This window comes from Ranitomeya imitator, chromosome 1 (assembly GCF_032444005.1).
Source record: "Ranitomeya imitator isolate aRanImi1 chromosome 1, aRanImi1.pri, whole genome shotgun sequence".
NCBI lineage: Eukaryota > Metazoa > Chordata > Amphibia > Anura > Dendrobatidae > Ranitomeya > Ranitomeya imitator.
The window spans coordinates 380755501-380779426 of NC_091282.1; the positions used below are offsets into that span (position 1 = coordinate 380755501).

At 43.0% G+C, this 23926-nt stretch overlaps 1 protein-coding gene across 2 annotated transcripts in view; it reads left to right on the top strand.

Moving 5' to 3' along the window:
- DAPK1 (death associated protein kinase 1) overlaps positions 1-23926 on the top strand; it is a 212017-nt gene that overhangs the window by 139401 nt on the left and 48690 nt on the right. For both annotated transcript variants that reach the window (XM_069761981.1, XM_069761987.1), the window contains exons 4-15: positions 3305-3443; positions 3907-4036; positions 4134-4182; positions 5579-5605; positions 7131-7283; positions 11011-11056; positions 12242-12331; positions 17281-17373; positions 20381-20500; positions 20945-21043; positions 21173-21271; positions 22359-22457. In XM_069761981.1, coding sequence (XP_069618082.1) covers positions 3305-3443; positions 3907-4036; positions 4134-4182; positions 5579-5605; positions 7131-7283; positions 11011-11056; positions 12242-12331; positions 17281-17373; positions 20381-20500; positions 20945-21043; positions 21173-21271; positions 22359-22457 — 1144 coding nt within the window. The remainder of the gene's footprint in view (positions 1-3304; positions 3444-3906; positions 4037-4133; positions 4183-5578; positions 5606-7130; positions 7284-11010; positions 11057-12241; positions 12332-17280; positions 17374-20380; positions 20501-20944; positions 21044-21172; positions 21272-22358; positions 22458-23926) is intronic.

Here is a 23926-nt window from a genome sequence, read left to right on the forward strand (position 1 = left end):
CAACAGATCCCAGGAGCAACATCAGAGCTCTCTGTCCAGAAAAGCGCAATGCTGGGAACAAATTAGGCTACTTCCGTCGGTACGGGGCCGTTCCAAACCGTTGGCCCGACGGATGTTGTGAAAATAACTGCACGACGTGGGCAGCGGATGCAGTTTTTCAACGCATCCGCTGCTTATTCTGCAGTTCGGGGAGGAGGGGGCAGAGTTTCGGCCGCGCGTGCGCGGTCGAAAATGGCGGACGAGACGCACAAAAAAAGTTACATGGAATTTTTTTGTGCCGACGGTCTGCCAAACACAGATGCGACGTGTGGCCATGCGTCGCTAATGCAAGCCTATGGAGAAAAAAACGCATCCTGCGGGCAACTTTGCAGGATCCGTCGTTTTGGAGAAAAAACGCAAGTGTGAAAGTAGCCTAAGATCCTACTCAGAACCCTCAAACTCCCAGGCCTCTGGTAGAAGACCCAAGAATGAGAAAGCACAACAAAGACTACCCCATTGGGGGTGAGAAGGAAGATATATATATATCTATAATATAACGCTGGGAGCGTCACTCTGTCCGAAGCCTTTATAGACTGCGCAAGCGCCGGCGCAGTCTGGGCCTCACAGAGTGACGCTCCCAGGAGATCGCGGTATGCGTAAACACTGAACGCACACTGCGACCTCCAGCGGAGAGTCAGGGACCACCAGGAGGGTAAGTATACTCACCTGTCTGTCCCGTTCCAGCGCTGCGTGCGGCTCCGTCTCCCGGGTCCTCTGCTGTGACGTTCCCAGTTCAGAGGGCGCGATGACGCGCTTAATGCGCACAGCGGTGGAACGGGACAGACAGGTGAGTATAGCAAGTGCTGGGGGCCTGAGCTAGCGGTGACTCCGGCACCTGACCCCCACAGCGCGCCGGTGTCCCCGCCTGCTCAGGCCCCCAGCACTCGGCGCTCAGCGACGATAGGTGAGTATGGTATTTTTTTTTTTTTATATATATAGCAGCAGCATACGGGGCATATATAATGGAGCATCTTACGGGGGGCATATAATACAATGGGGGCGCAGGATGGCAGCAGCACATGACAGAATGGGCGCAGGATGGTAGCAGCACATGACAGAACGGGGGTGCAGGATGGCAGCAGCACATGACAGAATGGGGGCGCAAGATGGGAGCAGCACATGACAGAACGGGGGCGCAGGATGGCAGCAGCACATGACAGAACGGGGGCGCAGGATGGGAGCAGCACATGACAGAATGGGGCGCAGGATGGCAGCAGCACATGACAGAACGGGCGCAGGATGGGAGCAGCACATGACAGAATGGGGGCGCAGGATGGCAGCAGCACATGACAGAATGGGGGCGCAGGATGGGAGCAGCACATGACAGAACGGGCGCAGGATGGGAACAGCACATGACAGAACGGGCGCACGATGGCAGCAGCACATGACAAAACGGGCGCAGGATGGGAGCAGCACATGACAGAACGGGGGCGCAGGATGGGAGCAGCACATGACAGAACGGGGGCGCAGGATGGCAGCAGCACATGACAGAACGGGGGCGCAGGATGGGAGCAGCACATGACAGAACGGGGGCGCAGGATGGCAGCAGCACATGACAGAACGGGCGCAGGATGGGAGCAGCACATGACAGAACATGGGCGCAGGATGGGAGCAGCACATGAAATAATGGGGGCACAGGATGGGAGCAGCACATGACAGAACGGGGGCACAGGATGGGAGGAGCACATGACAGGATGGGAGCAGCAAATGACAGAGTGGAGGCGCAGGATGGGTGCAGAACATGTCAGAATGGAGGCGCAGGATGTGTGCAGCACATGTCACAATGGGGGCGCAGGATGGGAGCAGCACATGACAGAATGGGGGCGCAGGATGGGTGCAACACATGACAGAATGGGGGCGCAAGATGGGTGCAACACATGGCAGGATGGGGGCACAAGATGGGTGCAGCACATGACAGGATGGGGACGCAGGATGGAGCAGCACATGTCAGAATGGGGGTGCAGGACGGGAGCAGCACATGTCAGGATGGGGACGCAAGATGGAGCAGATAGAAATAAAAACAGGTGGAGGGCACCACCAAATGCGTATAACTAAACAGTAATACACTGGGGCTCACCCTGGACTTGACAAACTACAGCGAGACCAAGAGAAGGAAAAAGATCATGTCCATAAAAATGGGAGCACCTCAGACCAAAATCAAAAAATACAAAATTCTTTATTGATCAGTATAACTGAATACCACACACAAAAAAACAGAATTAAAAACATTTAAAAATACAGCACCAAGAAACACAGCAGTCATATCCTAATATAGGGAAAATGACAACCCACAGCCCAATCCCCTCCCAAGCAGACAAAGATATATAAGCATGAACAAATGCAGTAATTCCCAAACAAGGTAATATATAAACATGCACTATATAAGAAAAAACTCTCTCTTAACCTCAAATAGAGCGGTACAAAGTGTACACACCCAGAGAACTACTGACATCACAGTACCATACAGCCCTAAAAGGACAATAATGATGTACTAACCGGTACGTAACAAACAGGACTGGGCAGCTGTGATAAGAGGGAACTCATTCCACAGGGGTAATGAGCATGCCGAGCATGGTAATCACACATATATCAAAATGTGAAAAAAAAAAAAATACAATTAGAATACCCACGCCTGAGAACAAGTCCATATGCGTGTGAACGACCACATCATGTGCAAAATAAAGAGGGAGAGGTATGTATGGGAGAGAGGAAGAAAGGGCTGTGGGGTGCAACCCACGCGTATCGCCGCAACTGTGGCGGCTTCCTCAGGGCAAAGAATAGCAAGATGGAGCAGCTCATGACAGGATGGGGACGCAGGATGGAGCAGCACATACCAGGATGGAGACCATATACCAATATAGATGCTAGCCACCCGGGCATAGAACGGGTTCAATAGCTAATATATATATATATTTGCATAAGTGAGTAATAGCTCCTCCAAATTCCTCAGTTGTACTTCAAGTCTCAGGATTGATAAACCGCACAGTTTACGTACATTGACTTGGAAGGCTAGTGAACTTCCTAAATTCACGATTCAACATGTATACTACATTTTAAATGGGCAAAATAAGGGACTAGGTCCAGGGATTTTGTGTTATATTTAATATAAGAATTATAAAGACATTGTTTTTGTATATTTTGTCGCTATGGCAGTATATTCATCAAAAATTGGACATGATTTGTATTCTGAGATTTTCTGTATTCATCACTGCCCGATTTCCTCTGGATTTCCTTTCATAACACATTGTATACTCTTGATCACCAGGGTTGCGGGTGGAGAGCTGTTTGACTTTCTTGCGGAGAAAGAATCCTTGACAGAAGAGGAAGCCACAGAGTTTCTCAAACAGATTTTGAATGGCGTCAATTACCTTCACTCGCTGCAGATCGCTCACTTTGATCTCAAGGTAGAGACGATTTCCCAGCATGTATAATAATTTATGAATGTTGGATATCGGTAAAACTTGTAGATTGCTCTGATATTTCTAAATAAATAACACTGATCGTGTGTCAGTATAACATGCTTGCTGTTTGTCAGCTTTTAAAGGGAACCTATCACTTTGAAAATGTAGATCCATCATAAATAGTGATTTATTAATTGAAATCCCGATTAGGCAAGTGGGCGGTGCTAATATGTGACTGACTATCTTTTTTGCATAGGTAGCGCACACAGGAAAAGCTATCACACGAAGTACGCCCACCCACTTGACTGTCAGGGATTTCAATATGTAAATCACTAGTTTTTCTGAATTTTTTCCCACTTAGCTAAATATCAATCTACTCAGTTTTTCGTGCTCCATATCGTGCATCTGCAGTGGGCCAGGTTTGCTTTAACCCTTTTAATAGTAATCTGTTTTTATTTCTGCCTAGCCGGAAAACATCATGCTACTCGATAGGACTTCACCCAAGCCTCGTATTAAGATAATCGATTTTGGTTTGGCTCACAAAATTGATACCGGAAATGAATTTAAGAATATATTTGGTACTCCTGAGTTTGTTGGTAAGTGACTATTCCTTAGTTTAAAAAGTTCCAGTTTTGTTTTCTGTTTTTCTCAAATGTATTTGTCCTCACTTGTTCTGCCTTATTCTATTGACAGCTCCCGAAATTGTAAACTATGAGCCACTTGGTTTGGAGTCAGATATGTGGTAAGTCCCCTGTAGTCACGTAAAGCATTGCAAATATCGTAAAGAAACACAACGGAAGTGTTTTACACCGTGTTATTGTATATAGTGGTTATATAGTGCCAAGCCTAAGGGGGCAGGATGCTTAGCAAAAGTGGCCATACACAGTAGTTGTAAGGAAGCCAATGGATTTGGCCGAACCTGCTCACTAGCTGGTGTTTGCATCAAAACAAGTACATCACTTCCTCCCGAAACAAGTATATCACTTCCTCCCGAAACAAGTACATCACTTCCTCCCGAAACAAGCACATCACTTACTCCCGAAACAAGCACATCACTTACTCCCGAAACAAGTACATCACTTACTCCCGAAACAAGTACATCACTTCCTCCCAAAAAAAACCTACATCACTTCCTCCCGAAACAAGTACATAACTTCCTCCCCCAAAAAATACATCACTTCCTCCCGAAACAAGTACATCACTTACTCCCGAAACAAGTGCATCACTTCCTCCCGAAACAAGTGCATCACTTCCTCCCGAAACAAGTGCATCACTTCCTCCCGAAACAAGTACATAACTTCCTCCCCCAAAAAATACATCACTTCCTCCCGAAACAAGTACATCACTTCCTCCCGAAACAAGTGCATCACTTCCTCCCGAAACAAGTGCATCACTTCCTCCCGAAACACTTCCTCCCGAAACACTTCCTCCCGAAACAAGTGCATCACTTCCTCCCGAAACAAGTGCATCACTTCCTCCCGAAACAAGTGCATCACTTCCTCCCGAAACAAGTGCATCACTTCCTCCCGAAACAAGTGCATCACTTCCTCCCGAAACAAGTGCATCACTTCCTCCCGAAACAAGTGCATCACTTCCTCCCGAAACAAGTGCATCACTTCCTCCCGAAACAAGTGCATCACTTCCTCCCGAAACAAGTGCATCACTTCCTCCCGAAACAAGTACATCACTTCCTCCCGAAACAAGTACATCACTTCCTCCCGAAACAAGTACATCACTTCCTCCCGAAACAAGTACATCACTTCCTCCCGAAACAAGTACATCACTTCCTCCCGAAACAAGTACATCACTTCCTCCCGAAACAAGTACATCACTTCCCCTCGAAACAAGTACATCACCTCCTCCCGAAACAAGTACATCACTTCCCCTCGAAACAAGTACATCACTTCCTCCCGAAACAAGTACATCACTTCCTCCCGAAACAAGTACATCACTTCCCCTCGAAACAAGTACATCACCTCCTCCCGAAACAAGTACATCACGTCCTCCCGAAACAAGTACATCACTTCCTCCCGAAACAAGTACATCATTTTCTCTCGAAACAAGTACATCACTTCCTCCCATTCCGTTTCGTAGTGGATCACTCACTATTTTTTTGTTCTTTCATTCTCTTTTTATAGGAGTATTGGCGTGATAACATATATTCTGTAAGTACCATATCTGTTTACAGCAGCAGTTGTGTTTTTCCTTTTCTTGTGTTTTAATAAAAATAAATCCAGGCTCTCATTCAGTGGAAACAGACTTCCAATTTACATTAAAACCGCATGTATTACTTACAGTTTCAATATAACAACGTGTAACAAAAATTTTGAAGAATTGTGCAACATGTAAGGCATCTGGAAATGTGCAGCTTGCCATATAATCAAAGCAGAATTGTTCATACTGCTTGCACTTGTGGCTTTGTTGCGTTCTCCAGGCCTTGATGCTGATTTTCTGCGCTTATTATTACAAAATTTTAAACGAATATACAACTTATGAACAGTTTGATATTTCCACCATTTGGGCAAGATGGGGGAAAAATTTTTAACTATACCTAATATTTCTAAACCTAGATGTACACTTGTTAATGTATATCAGCAGTGCATTATATTTTCTAGAATATACTTTTAACGGGGCTGGAAATATACTCGCAGTTTATTATGTTATTTCAGTCAAAGGCAAAAGTGGAGGACAGAGACTTGGTGTATGTGCACGAGATGCCTTTCTCAGGCGAGTCCGCACAGGAGCCCTCCTAACAAAGCACAAAAGAATCAAAAGAAAGAGCATATGCCCTGGCTTTCTGTTCATCTTTCTGGCTTTTTGAGCTTGATTTAACAACTTCAGGCTTCCAAAGCCGCAAAGGAGATAAAAGAAGTGACCTGACCATTCTTCAGGCGACTGCTGCTTGAAAGCCGCTAACTATCTATACACACAATCGAAAAAATAACGGCAGCAAAGCCACCGTAAAAAAAGCATTAAGAAAGATGCTGAGGGAAAAACATCACCGGCGATTTTCTGAAGTGTCTTCTGCTTGAAATACTCAGTGACTATGCTTCTCAGTGCAAACTCCTTTAAATACAATACTTGGTTCGGCTTAAAGGAATCTTGTGAGCAGGATTTGCCCCCCCAAATAAAAGAATTTATATGTACCATACATGTAGTTCTTTCGAAGACCACTCCAGCAGTACCTTTACATGACCTCTCTTGCTGAGAAATCGGCTTTGGAATTGATATGCAAATAAGGCTATAGATCTGAAGCCTCTGTTACTCCAGCTCTATTCTACCCAGCGCCGCCGCTTCCTGCCTGATAGCTTCTGTGCTGTGTGACTTCAGGCAAAGGAGCCGTTACTCAAGCAGGAAGAGACAGTTCTAGGTGGGGAATAGAGCTGGAGCGACACAGGCTTCAGATCTACTATAGTTAGATGCATATCAATTGAAACAGCAACAGAGGAACAGACTGGCCATTTAAAGGTATTGTTAGATTTGAGCACCATGCACATATAAATAGTCTGACAGGTTCCCTTTAAAAACTGATCATCAAACAGCTGAAAGAAACTGCACGATGACTCAGTCTTACCCACTTCTTGAGTTTTGTTATCTTCCAAATTGCATATAGTTAAAAGCATTTTGAATGGTTACCTTATTGAAAAGTATGAAGAAAATGGCTAACTAATTTTGTTTTGGTCTGACCAGGTTGAGTGGTGCTTCCCCGTTTCTTGGTGACACCAAACAAGAGACTTTGGCTAATATTTCTGCTGTTAGTTATGAATTTGAAGATGAGTTTTTTAGCAACACAAGTGGTTTGGCCAAAGATTTTATACGGCGACTTCTTGTCAAGGACCCAAAGTAAGTTTAGCTTTTTTTCACAGGCTCTTTAGCACTTTTTAGAAAAAGCTGATTATTAGATGTGGAAAGAACTGCCAAACTGCCTTCCCACTTCTTAGCTGTAAGCACCGTGCCAGTCTATTTCTTATAACACTGTCTAATGGTTGGGCCTTAAAAAATAGCTAAATGTTTGATTTTTAATAACTTTGTCCAGCATGGAAGTTCTTAAACTTTGCAAATCACTTTGGAGTACTGCTGCAGCAGATTGTTCTGATAAACATGACATTCATTTGGATACCGGGGCTGACCCTTTCACTGCCATCATCTGTACTCCGATGTAGTACGTTCTGATAGCCAATGGCGGTAACAGACAGAAGAGGGCCGTTGTACAAGAGTAGTATATGGGTCCTTTGCAGTCCAGAAACCCTTCATAATGCAAAATTACACCTGCTTTGGAGATGTAAGTGACCCTTTTACCTCTTGGGCTTCTGTTGCACCAATAATATGTCCGCCCCTACCAATATTTATTCAACTGAAGGCTGGAAAATAGAATTTATTATTATTATACATTTTTGTAGCGCCATTTATTCCATGGCGCTTTACATGTTAAAAGGGGGCAAATATAGACAAATACTATAAACATGAGCAAAAAACAAGGCACTAACAGGTACAGAAGGAGAGAGGACCCTGCCCACGAGGGCTCACAATCTGCAGGGGATGGGTGAGGATACACTAGGAGAGGGTAGAGCTTGTTATGTGGCGGTTCAGTAGGTTGAGGATCACTGCAGGCTGTAGGCTTGTCGGAAGAGGTGAGTCTTCAGGTTCTTTTTGAAGGTTTCTATGGTAGGCGAGAGTCTGATGTGTTGGGGTAGAGAGTTCCAGAGTATGGGGGAATCACGGGACAAGTCTTGGATGCGGTTGTGGGAAGAAGAGATAAGAGGGGAGTAGAGAAGGAGATCTTGAGAGGACCGAAGTTTGTGTGTAGGTAAGTACCAGGAGACCGTGTCGCAGATGTATGGAGGAGACAGGTTGTGGATGGCTTTGTATGTCATAGTTAGGGTTTTGAACTGTAGCCTCTGGATGATAGGAAGCCAGTGAAGGGCTTGGCATAGGGGAGAGGCTGGGGAATAGCGGGGAAACATGTAGATTAGTCGGGCAGCAGAGTGTAGGATGGATTGGAGCGGTGCCAGAGTGCTAGAGGGGAGTCCAGAGAGTAGGAGGTTGCAGTAGTCGAGGCGGGAGATGATAAGGGCATGCACTAGCGTTTTTGCGGTGTTGCGGTCAAGGAAAGCACGGATCCGGGAAATATTTTTGAGTTTGAGATGGCAGGAGGAGGCAAGGGCTTGGATATGTGGCTTGAAAGAGAGGGCAGAGTCGAGGATCACCCCGAGGCACCGAGCATGAGGGACTGGGGAAAGTGAGCAGCCATTGACATTGATGAATAAGTCTGGTGGAGGGGTAGAGTGAGATGGGGGAAAGATGGTGAATTCTCTTTTGTCCATGTTCAGTTTTAGAAAGCGAGCAGAAGAGAAGGTCGAGATAGCAGACAGACAGTGTGGGATTTTGGTCAGTAAGGAGGTGAGGTCAAGTCTGGATAGGTAGATCTGCGTGTCATCGGCGTAGAGATGATACTGCAAACTGTGGGATTCTATGAGCTGTCCCAGGCTGATCGTGTAGAAAATTGAATAGAAAAAAAGCAAGGGTTTGGCTGCCACTTGCATGCTATAAAATACAAATCCAATAATTAATTTATTGAAGTTTCATAACTTTCTGTGCTGGACAAAGTTATTAACAAAAAGAGAAAATCTAGTTACTCTTGAAAATGGTGTTACCTGGCCTGAGAAAGGTCAGACAAAAAGTGTCTCCTTTTATTATCGATGTGAATACTTTTCTGCCCAATGATGACAGAAGTATCCTTTTAATATCAAATACAAAAAAATCCTCAGGAAATGTGAGCCCTTTTGTTTTTATTTATTTTTAGGCAATTCTTTCTAACTTTTCTCAACGTTTTTGAAAGTGACCGAAGGAATTATCAGGCATTACAGCTCTTTAGTGCCTGTCACCTGTTTTTTAGAGTCCTGAAGAAGACCAATGCCAAACAATGGAGCAATAAAAGGGGAATCTATCAATTTATATTCAGTCAGTTGTGCAGCTCCACGTGCCTGGGGAAAAACTGGTGACATGTCCAAACTGAGCTTTTATAGGCGCTGTTTTTCTCTATTTTAAAGGGAACATGTCACCAGGTTTAGCCAATTAGAGACATCGCCCCCACCTTTCAGGGCTGTTATATAGCATTCTATAATGCTGTATATAAGCCCCCAACCCAATCTGTAAGAGAAGAAAAATAACTTTCATTATACTCACCTGGGGGAGCGGTCGCTCTTCTTGGTCCGGTGCCTCCCATCTTCTTGCGATGCCGCCCTCCGTCCCTGCATCATCCACACAGGCTCCCTGGAATCGCTCTCTTGCACATGTGTACTTATTTGCCCTGTTGAGGGCAGAGTAAAGTCCTGCAGTGCTTAGGCGCTGGGTAAGGTCAGAGATCCCCAGCACCTGCGCATTGCAGGACTTTGCTCTGCCCTGAACAGGGCAGATAAGTACGCATGCGCAGGAGCGCAATTCCGGGGAGCCTGTGTGGATGATGCAGGGACGCGTCATCCACATGACGCTAGCAGGAGGGCGGCATCGCAAGAAGTTGAATGGCGCCGGACCAAGAAGAGCAACATCCATAGGACCGGGCCGCCCCGCAAGTGAGTATAATAAAAGTTTTTTCTTTTCTTACTGGTCGCATCTGGGGCGTATCTACAGCATTATAGAATGCTGTATATCAGCCCTGAAAGGCGGTGGCTGTAACTCGTATCGGCCAAACCTGGTGACAGGTTCACTTTAAGCTACTTAGAGATGAGAAATAATAGATACATTGTGAGAAGAGAAATACATCCAGGGCTTATGTTTAGCTCGGAAGTTAGTCAGCAGAGACTTTCATGTTCTATAATATCGTGTAATGCAGTCATAAAATGACCTGTCTTTAGAACAAACATGGGAGTATAGGAATATGTTATGACAGAGATCAATTCCAAAGTATGTAAAACTACGGTACTTTTAGGCATTTCACTTCTAAGAACATAGAAACATATATTTACGCCATACATCTCCACAGCAAGCACAATGCTGGTCAGGTGAGGGAGACAGTCTATTTTGGCTCCTATGTAAATAGTTGTTGTTGTTGCATCATTTTGGGGGTTAAGATAGTGAATTCTCAAACATATTTGTGCCAATTTGCTCAGTGGTCCATGTGCCCCATATTGTTTATTTAGATAAAAAGTAGAGTGTAGCGAAAAGGACTCAGGTCCAACAGCCACGTCGGTAGTCTATGGCCACTAGACTAGAGCCCTTCAGAGATCCTACCTGCTGGCATCTCCAGTACCTTTTCCAATTAGTATGCCCGACACTGTGTCATGTGTACTTCATGCCGCAACAATAACCTCCTGCCAGAGCTTCTAATCTAAAGAGATTCCAGCAGGTTCTAAGCGATTTGCAGCGCTCTGGTCCAGGGACCACAGACTATTGACGTGGCCACTGAACCAGGATCCTGCAAATCTTTTTGCTCATTTCTAATACAGAGTTATCACATGTGATAAGGAAATGGCTCTTCAGCGTACATATCTTTGTCTAGTTTTACAGTGTAGCAGCCAAATTATCAGTAAGTATTAATCCGTGTAACAATATTATCTTATTTATCCTATAGGAAGAGGATGACCATTGAAGATAGTTTGCATCACCCATGGATTAAGGTAGGAGCACTAACTAATATTCATTTGTACTCTAACATATCTATGTCAAGATGCTATGTAGTATTACTTGATGTCCTTTGAAATAAATTATTGTCTGTTCTGTGAAAAAAAAAAAATGTTTGTAGCTACCGTATTTTTCAGACTATAAGACACACTTTTTTCACCCAAAATTTCAGACAAAAATGCATCTTATAGTCCGGATGTACTTTACAGGAGTCTCATCCCAGGCTGATGCGCGGCAGTTTCTCAGATGCTAAGTGGTGCGGGGGTTCCTCCCAACATTTTGTGAAATCTCGGAGTCCCCACACATCCATCCCAGGCTGATGCGCGGCCGTTTTGGAGATGTTGTGTGGTGAGGGGGCTCCGCCGACGTTTTGTCAAAGCCCGGAGCCCTTACACTTACACTAATGGAAAAGGCAGTGGTGGCGCATGTGTAGATTGAGATCTCAGGAGACCTGGCGTCTAAGGTATCACACTAAATGGTACCTGAGGAATACCAGCAGTGATGAGCAGCATGGAAAGGTTGTGTGTGTCACCCGCCATGTGTAACATGTCAGATGTGTGCGGGTAGATTGGCCGGACAGGCGACAGACTTTATGTATTGGTCTTCCGGAAGTTGTGTGCTATAATGCTTAATAGGAAAACATACTGTACTTTGGTGCAGATCAACTCGCGACATGTCATATTGTACTTAGCCGTCCCCAGAAGGAGCATTTTTCTACTTCACAACAAAGTTAAATTCAATTTGTAGCTGCACATGTAAGTATAGGAAGCTGTACTGATATTCATTGCGCAGGGAGGGTTAAGCTGGGTATGGTATGAATCCATCTTGTACCGTACGGTGCAGCGTTATTGATGGAGTTAATTTTCCTAAGTGGCTTTTCACTTCCGTCCTGGGAGAAGCTGAACTCCATCTTACCTTGCAGCTTATTGCGGTGGTAATATCTGGCCTACATTCGTGCCCCTGAAGTCTCATTGCTGACACCGAATAAAGAGCATAAATCTCTCACTTCGGCTCCTATTCCCGCTCTGTCATCTCTTTCACGTTAGCCCTTTTATTACTCACAAAAACACTGCAGTGTGATTACATCTATTGTGAGGACTTTCATTCTCCAAATGCTTTAAATAAACCCCCCCAATGGGTCAAAGTCGCAACTGTTCTGACTCTTTGTAAATTTGTTACAGCCTAAAGACACTCAACAAGCATTGAGCAGAAAAGCCTCAGCGGTGAACATGGAGAAATTCAAGAAGTTTGCTGCTCGAAGAAAATGGAAAGTATGTCTTTCTTTTTCTATGGGTACATGCCACCAGGGTTTCATCTTTAGATGGCATGATTTTATTGTTTGTTAGTGCCTATTTATTATTTCCTGGAAAACATTATTTGGCTTGTTTCATGCGCACGTCTAACAGCTGCGCATGTTGATGGCGTGTATTCATGAGAACGTGGCCTTTGAGGAAAAACCTGTCAAACTCTTTAAGATGTCACTGTTTATTATCTGATTGGTAGGTGGCTACAGTAGATGTAAAAAGTCTACACACCCCTTTTTAAAATGCCCATTTAATCTCGTTAAAAAAAAATCATACCTACAGTAAATGAATAATTTCCACCCATAATCTGTGTAATTCAATTGAAAAATAAATTAAATCTTTTTTTGGGTGGGAAAAGAACAGTAAAGAACTTAAAATGTATGTGGTTGCATAAAAATGCACATAAAGGAGGGAAAGGAAGTCATCAAGTCACCTATGTTTCCAGCTTGGGATTTTGGAGAGCCTGGAGCAGAAGCTGTTGTAAGGTGGGGTTGTCCAGCTCGGCCCAAATGGGATAAAATTATCACTTTAATTCAGTCATTTAAAGGTCATAGAAGTGTGGTGACAGGATAGTGATACCGATGCATTTCAAATGCGTATGTGTTCTTAATTAGGATGAAATTCCATATACTATGTACTTCATCATAATTAAGAATGCATATAGCGTTTGAAACGCGTTGATGATCAGTACCGTTTCACCACTCCTCTATGAATTTTAAACATTTCAGATGTAGCGCTAATTTTAACCCATTTGGATTGAACTGAACAATCCCACTTCTTTTTTTCAATAAGCGTGCACACCCTTAAATTCATATGTTGTTGAAGTACCCTTTCGAATGTATAGCAGCTTTCGGTCTTTTTTTGGTTGGAGTCTATCAACTTGGCATTTCTACAGTTTGCAGTCCTTACCCATTCTTCCTTGTGGTAGCACTCCAAATCTGTCAGATTGTGAGGCCGTCTTCTGTGTACAGCGCTCTTTAGCTCAACCCACAGATTTTCAATTGGTTTTAGGTCTGGTCTCTGGCGGGCCATTTCAAAACTTTGATCATCTCCTGGCGAAGCCATTCATTTGTTGTTTTGGAGGTATGCTTATGGTCATTGTCATGCTGAAAGGGGAAGTTCCTCTTCAGCTTTTTAGCAGCGGCCTGAAGTTTTTGATGCAAAGTTGACTGATATTTGGAACTGTTCATAATTCTCTCCACCTTGAATTAAAACCCCAGTTCAAACTATGGAAAAAAAGAGCCTCTGAACATAATGCTGCCTCCACCATGCTTCACTGAGGGTATGGTGTTCTTTTGGTGGTGCGCATTGTTGCCTTTTTGCCAAAGGTACCTTTTGGAATTGTGGACAAAGAATTCAACCTTGACCTTACCAGATCATAACATGTTTTCCCACATAATTTTGGCAGACTTATTGTAGTTTTTTGCAGAACATAGCCAGGCTTGAATGGGTTTCTTTGTAAGAAAAAGCTTCGGTTTTGCCACCATACCCCACAGGGCAGACATATGAAGAATTTGAGAGATTTTTGTCACATGCAGTACACAGTCAGTGCTTGCAAGAATTTGCTGTAGGCCTCTTGACAGCCTCCGGGACCAATTTTCTTATAGTCTTTTCATTGGTTGTGGAGGGACATCCAGTTCCGGGTAATGTCATATTTAAGCCACTTCTGAATGACCGTCTTAACAGTGTTCAGTGGTATATCTAATGACCTGGAAATGTTCTGTACTCTTCTCCTGATTAATAACTTTCAGCAATGAGATCCATTTGCTGTGTTGTAAGCTGTTTATGGACCATGGCTTCTGCATAAATTTCAACAAAGAAAATGTCAGGAAAATGCTACTTAAACTGCTAAACTTTATATGGGGTTAATCAGAATCACTTTAAATGATGACAGCTATGTACTGACTACTATTTATGATAAATTATAAGAGAGTGTTCACACTCATGCAGCCACATTATATAAAAATATTTGAAGGGTTTCTGAGGGATGTTATTCTGGATTATCTCAATGAGAATAACTGTTTAACTCCATATCAGCATGGGTTTATGAGAAATCGCTCCTGTCAAACCAATCTAATCAGTTTTTATGAAGAGGTAAGCTATAGGCTGGACCACGGTGAGTCAGTGGACGTGGTATATCTCGATTTTTCCAAAGCGTTTGATACCGTGCCGCACAAGAGGTTGGTACACAAAATGAGAATGCTTGGTCTGGGGGAAAATGTGTGTAAATGGGTTAGTAACTGGCTTAGTGATAGAAAGCAGAGGGTGGTTATAAATGGTATAGTCTCTAACTGGGTCGCTGTGACCAGTGGGGTACCGCAGGGGTCAGTATTGGGACCTGTTCTCTTCAACATATTCATTAATGATCTGGTAGAAGGTTTACACAGTAAAATATCGATATTTGCAGATGATACAAAACTATGTAAAGCAGTTAATACAAGAGAAGATAGTATTCTGCTACAGATGGATCTGGATAAGTTGGAAACTTGGGCTGAAAGGTGGCAGATGAGGTTTAACAATGATAAATGTAAGGTTATACACATGGGAAGAAGGAATCAATATCACCATTACACACTGAATGGGAAACCACTGGGTAAATCTGACAGGGAGAAGGACTTGGGGATCCTAGTTAATGATAAACTTACCTGGAGCAGCCAGTGCCAGGCAGCAGCTGCCAAGGCAAACAGGATCATGGGGTGCATTAAAAGAGGTCTGGATACACATGATGAGAGCATTATACTGCCTCTGTACAAATCCCTAGTTAGACCGCACATGGAGTACTGTGTCCAGTTTTGGGCACCGGTGCTCATGAAGGATATAATGGAACTAGAGAGAGTACAAAGGAGGGCAACAAAATTAATAAAGGGGATGGGAGAACTACAATACCCAGATAGATTAGCGAAATTAGGATTATTTAGTCTAGAAAAAAGACGACTGAGGGGCGATCTAATAACCATGTATAAGTATATAAGGGGACAATACAAATATCTCGCTGAGGATCTGTTTATACCAAGGAAGGTGACGGGCACAAGGGGGCATTCTTTGCGTCTGGAGGAGAGAAGGTTTTTCCACCAACATAGAAGAGGATTCTTTACTGTTAGGGCAGTGAGAATCTGGAATTGCTTGCCTGAGGAGGTGGTGATGGCGAACTCAGTCGAGGGGTTCAAGAGAGGCCTGGATGTCTTCCTGGAGCAGAACAATATTGTATCATACAATTATTAGGTTCTGTAGAAGGACGTAGATCTGGAGATTTATTATGATGGAATATAGGCTGAACTGGATGGACAAATGTCTTTTTTCGGCCTTACTAACTATGTTACTATGTTACATTATTTTATTTTTATTTTCCCCCTCAAAATGATTTGTTTCTCAATAGATTTGTACAGATTAAGGGTATGTTCACACGTTCCTGATTTCCATCCTTTTTTTTTCAGGACTGAAACCGCAGCTCTTGGCAGAAAACGCAGGTCCTTTTTTTGGTCCTTTTTTTGTGCTTTTTTGGTGCGTTTTTGATGCGTTTTTTGATCCTTTTTTTATGCAGTTTTCTATGCAGAGTCTGTGTGTTTTCTAGGAAGTTTTTTAGGGTTAAAATGGCTGAAAATACCCTACCCCTAACCCTAACCCTACCCCTAACCCTACCCCTAACCCTAACCCTATTCTAACCTTAGTGGGAAAAAAAAAAAAAATTCTTAATTTTTTTATTGTCCCTACCTATGGGGGTGACAAAGGGGGAAGGTGTCATTTACTATTTTTTTATTTTGATCACTGAGATAGGTTATATCTCAGTGATCAAAATGCACTTTGGAACGAATCTGCCGGCCGGCAGATTCGGCGGGCGCACTGCGCATGCGCCCGCCATTTTGCAAGATGGCGGCGCCCAGGGAGAAGACGGCCGGACGGACATCGGGAGGCCGGGTAAGTATAAGGGGGGGAGATTAGGGCACGGGGGGTGGGGGCATCGGAGCATGGGGGGGTGGGATCGGGGCAGCCACACTCCGCCCACGCACTTCCGCCCGCTTCCCCGCACTTCCTGCTGCAGCGGTTCGGCACCACAAACCGCAATAAAACCCGCAGATATATTTTTGATCTGCGGGTTTTACTGCGGGTTTGACCTCACAATGGAGGTCTATGGGTGCAGAACCGCTGCGGCTCCGAAAAAAGAAGTGACATGGTACTTCTTTTTTCCCGCAGCTATTCAGCGCGGCTTTTTTTTTTTGAAATTCAGGAACATGTGCACAGCGGTTCCTGTTTTCCATAGGGTACATTGTACTGTACCCTGCATGGAAAACAGCTGCGGAACCGCAGCGGCAAAAACGCTGCGGTTCCGCAGTAAAAAACGCACTGTGTGAACATGGCCTAAAGGGGGACTTTAGGGATATGTCCACTTGTTAAGTTTTTGCTGCAGACTTTTCTGTATCAAAAACTGGTTTCTTTAAAGCAAAAACGCCTGTTGTTGTGTGTGTTTTGGTGCATTTTCCCCATTATTTGGAAGGGGAGAGAAACACTGCAAACACGATGAAAGAATTGACATGCTGCAGATTTTAAACTGCTCCAAATCTGCAGGGAAAAAAATAAGCAATATGTGCATGGTGGAAAACATGATCCTTCTTGCTATGATATTTTTCATCTAAGTTTAACAGGCATTTTAACAGGGGTGTGTAGACTTGTAATATCCACCACTGTATCCATGTGATAGTTATCGTTCTAAACATATATACACAAACACTATACAACAGTGCTCTACAAACAGTGGATGCGTGAATTGTACTAGTGCTCCACACTTTGTGATTTATCTGTTTTATGTCCATCTATTTCATGTTTGTCTATCTTTTTATCTGTCATATTTGTATAAATTCCTTGGCATTGAGCACTGTTTCTCATGCATTCAGTCCATATCTTTTCATTTTCTTTTCAAGCAATCTGTCCGCTTGATATCCCTGTGCCAAAGACTGTCAAGATCATTCTTGTCAAGAAGCAACATGAGTATAGCTCGAAGCGATGACACTCTTGTAAGTAATCAATATGTATGAGAAAATAGTTTTAGCCATGTAATATGTTAAAACTTAATAAAAAAATATATATATATTATTATTATTATTATTATTATTATTATTAAAAGGGATGTCACTAGGATATCCAATCAATTGTTATCGCGAGGTAATCTGACTACTAGGACCCTTACCAATTCTCAGGATACAAGGTCCCATTATATTTTATATAGAGAAAGCAGATGCAGACATTTATACTAAAGGAGCCTATTCTGTTTATCACGGATGTTATTTTAATGGGAGTTTGTTAGTAAGATCAAACCCCCACCCATAGCGCATATATGGACATGCGGGTCTCTGAAATATAACTCCATACACACCTTTCTATCTTTAATCTGTTGTTGCATTCCTGAATAATCCGTGTTTAATTATTATGCAAATTAGGCAATAAGTGCTCTGGGCATGACTGAGCACTTAAGGAGTCGCTGCCTTCAGAGGTTCTTTCTCACCAAGCTTCTTAGGCTTGATTAATAGCACACTGTGTGACATCAGGCATCCAGCAAGAAAATCAGACACTGAGCTATCAATCAAGCTAAAGAATCTAATGCAGGGTGGGAAATCGCCTCTGGAGGCAGTGGCTTCTTAAGTGCTCAGTCATGCCTAGAGCACTTACTGCCTCATTTGCATATTAATTAGAATTCCAATTACGGTACTTGGTAATGCAGAAACATTGAGAAGATACAAAGGTGTCGATGGATTTACAAACACCTGCGTGCCCATATATGTGGTTTTGGGACAGTATCTTTTTTTTTTTTTTTTTTAGGCAGGGCCGCTTCAGGGAAACGCCAACCGTCATTTTCTTGAAGCGAAATTGCCAGTGTTTTTGCGTCACCTTTTGCTGTAAAGAATGACTGTGTCACTTCTTTTAACAACTCCAAGGATTCCAAAGTGTGGCGCTCTCAGAAGATGTGACATGAGACAGAACACATACACCGCAATGTTGTTCTCACATTCTGGGCATTATGATCAATTTATGGGGGCGATGCCTAAAAAAAGAAGTTGCGTCCACTCAACCTAAGGAGTACTATGCTTTGGACAATGTCTTCTTGTCAGCATGGTCCTTAATTATAAGAGGGGTGTCACCCTTCTGGAGTCCCAATAATGGTCTGCTGGGAATTCTGGCCAGAAATGTTCAGTTTATGTCAGAGCTGACGAAGGACGCAGTGTATGCGTTCGAAATGTATTGTGGTTTCTGTACCATCATGGATCAATCTTTTTAGCTTTTATACTTTTTTTTAATAAATTTGGAAATGTTATTATTTTAAAATGGCTCTTCTAAACCGGACAAGCCCTTTAATACCAGAAGAGTATTATTTAAAAGAATGGTGTCTTTTCTTCACGAACGCACTACTACTTGCCCCCAGCTTTATGCTAAGCAGATGGCGGTGTGCTCCTGAGGATTTTGGCCGATCGTCACGTCTCTGGCTCAGGCTGGCGCCCTTCCATGCAGCTAGCAGGGGCAGCTCCGTGTTTGGAAGCATAGCGTCTGCAAGCAGTGCTGGCTCCTTACCTGGGCCTTCTGAGACTGCAGGGTGGTTAGTAATCTAGCCAACGAGCTGTGCACTATAGCATTAGAAATCCCTCCATTCTTGGAATAGGAGATGAAATTCCCGAAGAGACTAATGCTTGCTGCAATTTTTTTTTTCACATGGACATTCAGTAAAAAAAAAAGCCCAATTTAATAACATTGTCTGAATGCTGTCATATTTCCCACAGACAACACTTGGACCAAAAATACGGTCATGTGAACATAGCCTTATAGATAGAAAAAACTCTGTGAAAACCCTTGATCATCATTGAGAGCAATGTCCATGTGCTCCGATAAGAGCAGTTTTATCTCTGCTGTTAGTTGCCACCTCGACAGCAGTATTTTGGTCACTAAGTAATATCATTTGTATGCCAAAACCGGGTAGGAATCTTTCCAGTATACTTTATACAGGTTCTGCTTCTAGGTTTGCTAGTTCATCTCTTTTTGGACAATGACTCATATCGCCCTACACCATGACTGCCCTTTTCCTGTAGTACCCTGTCTAATTGATCAAGTTGTATGATGGGTTTAGGTTACTGCGTTGATATGTTCGTAGCACATTCTGTTATATATTTTATCGTTTCCATCAGCCGAAATGTTTAACGGGTTTGTCCAGGATTAGAAATAAACGGCTGATTTTTCAGAAACACGGGCTTTGTCTGGTATTGTAACTCGCCCCTTTTTTAAGTGAATGAAACTGAGCTGTAATGTTCAGAGGTGGTGGTCTTACTGAAAGACCGCAGCAATGCTTTTCTAATTCTGGACAGTCCCTCTAAGTATGCGACACTCCTGATTGGAGGCAAGCTATTGTACTCCTTTTAATCTTTAAACGCATTTACCATAATATCAAAAGTGAAAGTAGCCTCATCTTTAGACTTTGAGTGAGTAACCAAGAAGTAACGGACAGACAGAAGGCAGCGGATCAGACTACACAGGGTTTGTTTGTAGTCTGTTACCATAGAGACAGATGGGACTGCATAGTAGGGGAAGAGACCAAACCATAGCATAGTTGTAACTAACAGTATTTGCAATGTTAAATAATAATAATGGTTTGATAACCCATGACCCTGATTATATGAAACATTTAACACATGCACAGCATAAGACTATTTGACAGGCCATTCAAGGAATCTGCATACATTGATCAATTAAAAAGCTTCAGGTTTTTGTTTTTCCAAGGGACTCATCCTTTCATGTGCATGCACAGCGACACCCAGTCAGTATTAACCCTCCCAGCCCTATCTGATTGATTGGTCTCTGCCCATGTTCTAACATGTGAGCGACCGGTCAGTCAACTGGAGTGAGTAGAGAAAAGCCACCTGGGGGCCCATCAGACTAATCTGGGCTCTATAGTTCCCGGCCTGCTTGTCAAACTATATATTTTCCGAAATGCCACGGCGATGGTTAATGCTGAATCTAAACTTGTTACTATCATTGCAGGATGAAGAGGATTCCTTTGTGATGAAGGCCATCATCCATGCCATAAATGATGACAATGTTCCAGGTCTACAGCACCTTCTGGGTTCTTTGGCACACTATGATGTAAACCAACCAAACAAGGTAATGTGTTCACCTGCCACAGATTAATATATCACCCACATAATGTAAATGTAATGCTAAACAGCTTCAAAGCAATCAATCGGAAAAGGGCTGCCACCATTATTGCCACGTACTGACAAAACATAGCTACTTCTTGCCACTTTTGGATAAGTAGTTCACTTGCAGTATGTTTGGGCTCGTTTTACACCACCTTTTAGTATCTTGAAATCTACACATTTTATATTGTAAACAAAAAAACTGATAAAACGTGTGTCTGCTTCCATATTTTTTTTATATTACAAATGGGTACCCCAAGTACCCTCACAAAAACATGCGGTGAAGCAGGCCATCATAACGCTGGGGCAGTTTTCAGAAAATATCTGGATTTTGCTGTAGTAATAGCAATCTAGTAAAAGTTCAGCACGCTATTTCATTATGTGATCATCCTGCATCCCTGTGTTTCAGCATGGTACCCCTCCACTATTAATAGCCGCCGGCTGCGGAAACATTCAGATGCTGGAATTGCTCATTAAGCGGGGAGCCCACATTGATGTGCAGGATAAGGTCTGTGTGTACTCATTTTCTTATTTCTTACACATGTTATATATGTATTTTTAGCAGATCTGAAGGGTACATGTAGATTCCTGCCTCACTGAAGCTGGTGCTTCTGTTAATGTTTTCTCATTCATTTAGGCTGGATCCAATGCACTGTACTGGGCCTCCCGGCATGGCCACGTGGAGACATTAAAATTCCTTCATCAGAGCAAATGCCCACTGGATATTAAAGATAAGGTGAGGTTTTTGCTTAGATTTCCAAATCTGCAGCTGCCCATTGTGTTGTGGAGTTGTCACATATTACCGCAGTGCATTCTTTCCCGTGCAATGATGAAATCTGTAGTAAACGAACAGGCACTTATTTGTTTACACAGGAGTTCAAATCTTATGGGTAAAATCCCCAAGAATTTCTAAAAACAAATAGATTTGTAATTAACTTGTTACTATTGTGAGCAGCGATAAGTGTAGGATGTGTTCCCTTCCCCTGGTCTGGTAACCATGTATTCAGGCACTCTCTTGGTGGGATATTGGTAGAACCTTGCATTTATCGGTTCCAAATACTGCTTTATTATTAGGCAGGGACCCTCTGCAGCTCCTTTGTTCCTATTCTAGGACACAGCAGCTGTTTTCTTTATATAACCTTCGGAGACCATGGTCTTTATTTACTCGCTATCATAGCTTTTTTTCATGATATTTTTTTCTGTATCTCGCCTGATATACCGCTCATCTAGTCCCACGCCATAGTCATTTGGACTTTATTTTAATGGTTATAGGGGTGATTTTGATGTGGGGACGCCCACTACTGTATTATATGTGTTTGTACATTTTTTTTAAGATTATTCTTATATATTCATACGTTCACTACCATTTATACTCGCACACATTAGAGTTCAAAGCTCCTGTGATCTTTTGCAGCTAGTCACTTGCCAGTGTTTTCCATTCATTGTAATTGCAACAGGGGAATACATGTATATCACTCTCCTTTGTGATATAATTTTTATGTGGTTTTAATTGTGTGTTTTTTGGTGTAATAAAGTTGGTTAATTTTTTTATATACTTCATACTCCAGGGTTTTTCTCTTTCTTTGATTAACTTAATTGCTTCATGCAGGATGCAGAACTCTCTTCAAATTATTGTCTGAATAGTGGTGCACCCAGTGCTCTATACATTCCAGTGTTAAAAAGCACTGCATTTTCTTCTTTTGTATAGTTCACATTAAATTAAAGTTGCCTCATAAGTGGCTATTAAACTAGGTTCATCTACACTGCACCTGCATCCTTTCTTCCCCACCTCCACTTATTTAGACTTTTTGTTTTTTCATAAGTCAGGAGAAACCGCCCTTCATGTGGCAGCTCGATACGGACACGTGGAAGTTATACAGTACCTGTGCAGCATTGGATCAAATCCAGATATTCAGGATAAGGTAAGGATGTCTAGAAGGCACGTAAGATGCATTCATTTATTACACTGATCCAATTGCTCTGCTACAATGATGAGCTCATTGGCTATGCCGGTTCTTTTTCTGAAAACTTGTACCCAATAGATTCATGTCTGCTTAACACACCGATACAATGATTATTGAGACTATCCAAGTAGAGATGAGTGAACTTATTCAAAAATCGCCAATCTCAAATTCGGCACAAACGTTGCACATTCAGATTCGTGTTCGGATTCCAGAACATTTTTCCTAAAATCGTCAAAATTCGACCAAGGCTTGGTAAATCATCGAGTTTCCACTTAGGGCACTTTCAGGAGTCAGTGTTTCCGGTAGCAGCAGGGACCTCCAAACATCCCGCACACGTGCACACTGATGACACACTGATGGCATTCGTCATCGCTCAGGCAACAGAAGCCAATGTCTCCTGTAACAGAATGAAAATAATAAACAACAATATTCCTTACCTGTCCACAGAGAACATAATCCATTTGCCCTGCTCCTTTTGCATGATGCGACTTTACGGCATACCATCCAGCGGAGACACTGAGCTGTGCGTGCTTGAACTCCCATAACCTGACTGACGTCACCGTGAGCGTGAGAAAGTTCACGCCTGCAGTGCCATCAGAAAGGTCCTGGGAGTTCACAGCCAATGAGCTCTGTTCAACTCACTGACGTCAGCATGAGCGCTGTTACAACTTATCCTATGACGCTCGCGCTGACGTCAGTGAGTTAAATGGAGTTTGTTGGCTGTGATTTCCCATGACCTTTCTGCTCAGTGTCTCTGCTGGATGGCAAGCTTTATAGGCATCAATGCAGCCTGCCATCTAGATGTAGCAGAACTAGACCTGTCGCTTGACAAATGGATTATTATCTTCTCGGTGGACAGGTGAGGAATATTGTTGTTTATTATTTTAATTCTGTTACAATAGACATTGGCTTCAGTGGACTGAGCAATGAAGTGTGTACGGTTTAATTTGGATTAATCAAAGGATTGTTTTGATTTATCAAAATGTTTCTTTCAATTAAAGGACTTTATTTTCGGGTGGTGTTTTTTAATACAATATCACTATGAGGTTAGTAATGGGGTGTCTTATAGATGCCTCTCCATTACTAACCTCTGGGCTTGATGTCACTGGACAATACAAAGGTGCATCAACCATACAAATATGAACCCCACTTGCCACAGCCACAGGGCAAGAGGAAAGAGCCGAGCAAAGCACCAGATCTGGCGCATCTAATAGATGCGCCATTTCTGGGCGGCTGCTGGCTGCTATTTTTAGATTGGGGGGGGAGGGCAGTATCCATAGCCTCTTACCAGCCTGAGAATACCAGCTGTCAGCTTTAGCTTGGCTGGTTGTCAAAAATGGGGAGACCCTCCATGCCTTTTCTTTTAAAATTATTTATTTATATAATTTGGCAAAAACAATGTGGGGACCGCTCTATTTTTGATAACC